Source organism: Echiichthys vipera (genome assembly GCF_963691815.1).
Source record: "Echiichthys vipera genome assembly, chromosome: 4".
NCBI classification, from domain to species: domain Eukaryota; kingdom Metazoa; phylum Chordata; class Actinopteri; order Perciformes; family Trachinidae; genus Echiichthys; species Echiichthys vipera.
This window is the reverse complement of record NC_139829.1, coordinates 27583335-27591151: the sequence shown is the minus strand read 5'-3', so window position 1 is coordinate 27591151 and position 7817 is coordinate 27583335. Positions and strand designations below refer to the sequence as shown.

Genomic DNA, 7817 nt, shown 5'->3' with positions numbered 1-7817 from the left:
AAGTTCAATATTCAACAACTGAAATATATGGCTCTTAAGCTGCTAAATGCTCCACTATGTTCACCAGCGAGTCACTAACTTTGAGCGTCTGCCGTTACGCTGGGCAGATAGTGTTTTTGGAGGGTTTTTTTTCGTTGCTGAAGGCAGCTACCCCCCTGATTCGGCAAATGAGAATGATGAGAGCACTCTAGCTGTACAACTACAGCAATGAGCTTAAAGACACTAAAATGGTCAGTAGAGGAACTGTAGTCAGGTGATAATTCTTGTCAATTGGTTAATTTGTCACTACAAGTGGTCCCTTTCACATACAAGTAGAAGTTTGATTCGTTGTTAAAAGTGACATATTATGAAAAACTCACCTTTTCAGCCCTTGTGTGCATACATTTGGGTGTCTGGAATCACTACCAACCCATAAACTGTGAGATAAGACATGCCAGCAAGTTTTTTGTCGGTTGCTTTGATCAGAGAACATGGGATCAGACAAGGCATTAAGATTTGCCTCCTATGTCACATGCAGGCTCATTAGAATATACTGTCCCCATCTGAGTATCTCCACCCACGGCTTGCGCAAATATGCGGCTAATTTTCTAACAAGAGCAGACTTTTTAAAGTGACAGGCGCTAAAATGGAGCATTTCAGACAGACCGTAAATACAAGTATGAACCGGAAATAATATGTCCCCTTTGATATAAAATGATTAATTGGAGCAGCTTTAAAGTTGAAAAATAAACAGTGCTCTCCGGTGAAGAGTTTTCGTGATGGAGAAAGACATTTCTGTACTGCTACATACAGTACATGCCAATACAGGTGTAGATCTGTCATAAGCTAATACTGCCATGAAATAAATCAGTCTGGCTCTGAAACTACGAAGAAGATTAATATAAATACTGAGCATGTTCAGAAGAAATAGTAGGGATGCTAAATATTAACAAATTCCGCTTTGAAGCAGGTCTCTTTAGCTCTATATAAAGATGCCCCAGACTTTAGCCATGCAGCATGTTAGACTTGCAACCTTGGGTGGTGACACATTTAATAATCTTTTGGGCAATGTAGATGTGTACACAGCTGTACACAGCAGTTGGCAACACAACTGGAATTGGGGACAACATGTATTTAAAGTTTCCTTTACGATACAATTCCTCTTCAGTATGTAATTGGGTTGTACAAGTTGGAATCCCATTAGATTGCATCAGCACCTCCAAGTATGTGTAGCATGTCTACTGTGCTTAGTCAATGGATAAGCTTAATAGTATCAGTAGTATGAAACATTGTTTCCTGTGCTAGTTTTAGAGAGTGAAAGGGTGAGTGCTGAGGTGCTTAACATGGCTGCTTGGTGGAGGATGTAGCAGTGTGAGTGGAGCATGGCTCAGCATGGTCCTGAGTGACTGAGGCTAGGCTGTAGTAACAGCTGGAACACTGCTGCTGCTGGCGCCTGGATGTGGCCTGGATAAGTCACGTGACCCCGCCACAGTGTGAGGCATTAGTGATATGAACAGCAGGGTCCACGGCTGCTGTTACATAATACCGTCTTCACTGGGAAATCTCTGTAAAGATGGCTCCAGGAGACTAAGTGACAGCAGAGTGAAAGTGCATTATCATTGTCAGAATCCTGCATCACTTGTTCTGATTGCTGGACGTCCCATGCATGACAAAGCAAGCATGTGTCTCTTGTGTGTCCGGAGGGTATTTTCATGTGAGGGCAGATTTATGTAGATGTTTTGTGCTATATAAGCCCCTAGATTAGAGCCGCTCTACACACATGGTCAGTGTATGTGTGTACATGATCCTGTCTTTATGGTCTCTACAGCGGTAATTGTGTGTTGTAGTATGTATCTTTACATATGAGCATGTGTATGAGCATGTGTATGTTTACAGCACATGTTTGTTATGCCATAGCTCCTGCAGCTCAAATGTAGTGTAAGTAGAAATGTTGTGCCAGCTGTTGTCATGTCGGCAGTTTGACTGACTGCTGTAGTCAAGCTCAGACGACTGTGAGGGACTGGACTGCTGGCTTCTCTGGAGGTCAGAGGAGTAGCCGGTAATCACCTCAGGGATCTGACTGCATTCAGAATTGATTGTTCCTGGAGTTGATCAGGGCTGTCCACTCAGTCAGATGGACAACACTGATTTGGTGTAAACAGCATGAGATTAGATGAGTCCACAGTTAGTGGTTAGTTGTAGTGGTTAATTGTTAGGGTGATGCTTTTTTCTTTCCACTTCAGTTTACAGATGTGACTGACAGCTGTGACATTTTCACACAAACAAACGTTTGCATTAAAAGCTGCAGGCCCTATCCTGGTAGTACAAAGCATATGCTTTCGCTTCATCAGTGCAAAATTGTTATGGACAAGTCATTGATTGCCTTTATAGGAATCAGCGCAGGAGAATAAATGGGACTCCAACGCAAAGCACCTTTCTTGCACAACAAGAGTATTTTAGTTAGCACTGACTAGGCCTAGCTAACACTATACCTATAAAACCTAAAGCATATATGCGACATTATCTTTTAAATTGTTTGTCGGTCCCTCTGAACCGTCAGTAAGTCTGCGTTTGTGGTCAGCTCACGGCTGTTTGGATCCATTGGGTGGATGAGCATGCCTGAGGGTGGGGCCGGGGATGATTATGTGGATCTTGCCAAAATCCACAGTGATGATTATTTGTCAGGATTTGCTTTGTAATAAAAAAGCTTATCTCCACAGGTTCAAACTCGGTCTCTGTCTCTGCCTTTCTGCTCACAGGTTTTGCTTACTGCGTCCGTTCATGTTTTCTTTGAAAAGCAAGCATGTTCATGTTGCATAGGTTAATAGGTTAATATAACCAAAACTTTTTTTTTTGTATTAAGTCATAGACTAGATGACATGAGGGACAAATACATCCCAACATGTGGATTACAAATACAGACAGTGGACATTAAGTACAGATAACAACAGATTAACAACAGAATAAACAGAATACGATGTGAAGTTACAGTATGTGTATAGGTGGTATATGAGTTTATGTTTATGTGTGTGTGTGTGTGTGTGTGTGTGTGTGTGTGTGTGTGTGTGCGCGAGTGTGTATGCGGGCATGTGAATGGGAGGCAGGTGGTACAGTATTTAAGAACACATATAACATGGCATAGACAGATGATAGAATACAGATAAAAAGTAAATAAGGTAATGAATAATAATTAAAAAAAGAATAGTGTATATCATTTTAATATTAATATTACCCAAACTTGCTAAATCATGTTTTTCCAAAAAGGTGTTACAGAGTGAAGTGAGCCCTCCCAACAAGAGGAGGGTCCTCTGACATGAGGTGGTTGTCGAACACCATGTCCAATGTTCATGTCCTTTATAAGGACACGCTCTACTCTATGTATTCTCCACCATGTTGGAGGTTAATTGCACTCTCTTTGATAGCATGTTATTGGCAGGCAGTGCTACAGACACATTGTGCCAGTCAGTTCAAGGCACACTTGTTGTTTCTACACCACTTTTAATGTTGGGAATGATTAATGGAATTCTAATGCGCTCCACAGTTAATGCTTTGTGTTTATATGGGAATGTAATTGATTCTAATGTCCTGATCAAGTGGAATTTCACAGCAGATTATTATAAAAAAAGAACTTGGCCATGCTGTGGGTACTGCAGCTCAATGATTTCTTTTTTTGCAGTGATTTATCTTTGTTAACTGTATGGTAGGGCATGCTACATTGTTCTATGTTATTGGCCTCCGTGGGCTTGGTGAGCCTGCTGTTCAATCCACTGCCTCAATGCTGGTCCATCAATGAACAGGGGCACAGGGTAATTGCATGAAGAAGCTGTAATAAGGTGGATTGAATTAGCTTTGCCCTGACTGAAATTAATTAAAGACGCTGTCATGACATACAGACTCTCAAACTGACTCATTATACTCACTCAGCCAGATATATCATAATATACCGTGGTATCTTAGAGTTGCTGACAGTCTAGAATTACAGCTCAGCATGGGTTTGGGGAAATGCCTGTATGCTGGAAAAACAAAAAAAGTGTAATTCTGCTTAATCAGAAATGCCTGCATGGAATATTCATGGTAGTATAAATGAAAACAGAAAGCTTACCCTGGGCTCTGAAAATTATCCTAAATAATGAGCCCATACTTTTCTGAAATGTCATTCAGTCAGATTCTGTGTGCATGTCACCCAATCACAAACCGGGATGTGCACCGGGATGTTTGGGAATGTTGATTCTCAATTATTGTAGTCATAAATAACTATGCATAAAATGATTAGTCGAATGGATAATTTGATGGATAAATTAATCGACAGAAAAATTAATAGGCAGCTATTTTGAAAATTAATTAAATTATTGTTATATTGCCTACCTTTTGAGTAGTGTGATCAGTCACCTACTGTTGTCTTCAGAAATTTGTGGAGGGCATTTCTCCAATAATTGGCAGATTAATTAATAGTGAAAATAATTGTTGGTTGCAGCTCTATAAATAACTCCATGTAGCCTTCTGAAATACAGTATGTGGACGGTTAGTTATTGCAGGAGTAGGTAAATAAGTCACCTTATTTCTAGTAGAGCTGCAACTATTTTCTTTATCCATTAATCTGTCAATTGTTTTCTAGATAAATCAATCAATCAATTAATTGTTAGTCTAGAAAATGTCAGAAAACAGTGAAAACTGTCCTTTCCAGTTTCTTAAAGTCCAAGGTAATGTCTTTAAATGTCATGTTTAATCAGTCCAAAACCCAAATATATCCAGTTTACTATGATATACAGTATAACAGGGGGAAGCAAATCGACCATAGTTGAGAGACTGAAAATGGCATTTTGTTTGTTGCCATTTTTGTATGCAAAACTACTCAAATGATTAATGGATTATCAAAATAGTTGGTGATTATACTTTTTGCTCGAGGGACAGCTCTGGTTTTCCCAGCGGAGGGCAGCTGATGTTTGGGAGAAGAGCTTCTCAGCAACTATGAAGGTTCAGGTGAATGGACGGACTACTTGGCTTTAGGAGTTGTGCCTTGCGGCAGGGGGACAGGACAGTCTTTCTCCAGATGTCTGTTTGAGTTAGGGAGGTTACGGCACTGCCTCCTGCCATTAGAAACAAACACTAATTGTCCATTGGCCCCGGGTTGGAGATGTGCAGCTGGGGACATGTAGCTAAAAATAGCACTGCTAGTTCCCATGAGTGGCGGTTCACACAGCACCATAGCATTAGTATTCAGCACTATAGCATAGCATGGACAAAAAAGGTCATGTTCTGGCCATGGCCACAAATGTCAGGGGGTGGGGTGCAAAACGACACCAACACAGGGTGGGTGAACTGCAAGCAGCACCTCAGGCTTCTGCCCCTTTTGGACCAACCTACTGAACCATCGTCCTCTGTCTGAACACTTACATCAAAATGTCACATGGAAACTGCCAAGCCAGTGTCATGTCGCCCAGCAGCATCCATGCTTGTTCCATGAAGTCTTTACCTCCATGCAGTGATGGCCTTCCATGCTTGAGTCGAGTTACAGCTCTCCCTCTATGACACAAAAGCAGCATCTGGTTCCACCTGACTGGAGACATGAATAATTGAATAGGGGGCATTATTATTTCCAGCCAACTCCACTAGCTTGGCAATAACAAGCAGTTTAGGTAGTGCTATCAGCATTGCTGGCTAAGTGGTTGAACATGGAGAGAGGATGTTATTTTACCTTGTTGGCAACTTATATTGTGTGGGTTTGTAAGTATCTGGTTGAATGAGTGCCTAAGTGTTACTTTTCATTGATACATCAGGTCAACGTGTTGCTTGGTTGTTTGCAGATTTTGGAATGTGACTAAACAGAGTTGTGTGAAGCGTCTTGGTGACTGGGATAATTAAATTGTCACCATTATATAGATCAGTTGATGTCTTTTGACATGCACAGATGAACAAGAACAGCCCACCAGAGCTTGACTTTACAGCTGATCCATTATAAAAGAAAATGTGTATCGCTTGTGATTTATTTTAACTAGATTGCACACCAGTGATTTTATTTTGCATGTAAGCAAAGTTTAGTGAAACGCTGTGTCCATTGTACACTGGAGATCAAAATTAGAGAGCAGATTATAAATACTGAAGTTATTCTGAAATACTATTTTTATTGATCAGGATTTGATAGAATGCCAGCTGTGGTGATACCATTGCTGTCCCAGCATGCAAGATGGCAAGCTACTCTGAGGTGACTGAAACCCTGCAATAGAAGGTTATCCAGATGAAGGCCAAAAGGATGACCCTCTCAGCCATTGCAAGAGAGGTTGGGCGTTCCAAGTCTTTCATTTCAAGAATATTGAAACTTTACAAGGACACAGATTCATTTAAGTCCCTCAAAAAGGCCAGTCCACATAAAACAAGTGCACAAGAGGACAGCATTATGCAGAGACTCTCAATGGGGAACTGGTTTAACACTGCAGCTCAAACTGCTTGCCGGTTCAGTACTGAACAGGGCCAGGATCTGTCTTGGACTGAAAGTCCACTTATCAGTGACCAAACCTCTCATCAGCACAATGAATAAAAAGGCGAGAACTGCCTTTGCTGAGGAGCATGATGTGAGGACAGAGGAGAACTGGTCCAGAGTGCACTTCAGTGATGAAACTGCCTACAATGTATTTGTGTCTGATGGGAAACATTATGTTCATCGTAGGACTGGGGAAAGACTGAACTCAAAGTGTGTTGAGAAGTCAGTTCAATTTGGAGGTGGAAGTGAGTAAAGATTTGGAGGAAAATGCTCTTCCTTCTTAGTTCTGTGTTGATTCAATTGAAATGCTTTAAATTACTTCAGCTTTTTTGTTCTTTTGTGTTTATCCCACAGCTGAGAAATGACGTTTTGCCCCTCCAGCTCCCAGTTGTGCAACATTTGGACAGCTTTCGTCTTCTAGAGGACAACAGCAAAGCTTTGAGACTCAACCCGGATACCCTGAGCAACCAAAGGCTAAAGCAGAAGTTACTGGTGAGTTCTCTGGGAGATAATGGCTTGTTGATGTTGGGCTGGGCATGGTTCATTAGGGACAGTTGAAGTCTGCTGTGGAGGCATTTGCTGTCAGCAGTTGTCTGACTTTCATGTTCCTCTCTCTGCTTTGGATTGTGAACTTGTGAACCATGAATTATTTTACCCCCAGTTGTTGGTTTAATTTTGAAATGAGCTGTGCTCGCCTCCGCCTATGTTAATTTAGAGTCATCATTGGGATTAATTGGGGTCAAAGTGGCAGTTTTCTCTTTATTTCATGACCAGGGAAAAGTCAGTTGACAATGACAGTGTATTCACCTAATCCCTATCAGAGGAGGAGACAGAGCCTACAGGACGTTATTGGCTGACTGGCCCGTTGGCCAACTTAGGGTACTTTAAATTTACAAAGATGTAGACATGAAAGCATCTGTATTTTCCTCATGATTAATAATTACTTTTTAATGTATTGCCAATGATACTAGGCAAACAATGTTTGGGTATTCACATCAGTTTTGTGTTGCAGATTGTACAGAAAGTTTTCCCTGTTTTTTAAGATTGAATGAGGATGTTAACAGTAACTATGCATACAGTAAAAGCTCATCAAGCCCGAATTACCATCACTACAAAGACAACTGCCCCTGGCCCCCATGTGCCCCAAAGGCCCCTGGTTCACTATTTAGCAATTTAGGAAATTTCATTAGTCATAAATTAGTTTGTCAATATACACCACCAATGTACAATACAAAGTGAAATAACAATTTCGCCCTGTGTCCCTGCTGCTCGTCTGAATCAGTTGTTCTGCGTTAACAATTGGTTGTTTTTCAAAAATATCTGGTTGCAAATTTGCAAAATTGGATGATACTGGTTACCT

At 41.0% G+C, this 7817-nt stretch overlaps 1 protein-coding gene across 1 annotated transcript in view; it reads left to right on the top strand.

The window, feature by feature from the left end:
* The window catches only part of rimbp2b (RIMS binding protein 2b), a gene marked incomplete at both ends in the record, with an annotated part of 83366 nt that overhangs the window by 6425 nt on the left and 69124 nt on the right, over positions 1 to 7817 (top strand). The window contains one exon of the mRNA XM_083913006.1: positions 6812 to 6949. Within this exon, the coding sequence (XP_083769132.1) occupies positions 6812 to 6949 (138 nt within the window). The remainder of the gene's footprint in view (positions 1 to 6811; positions 6950 to 7817) is intronic.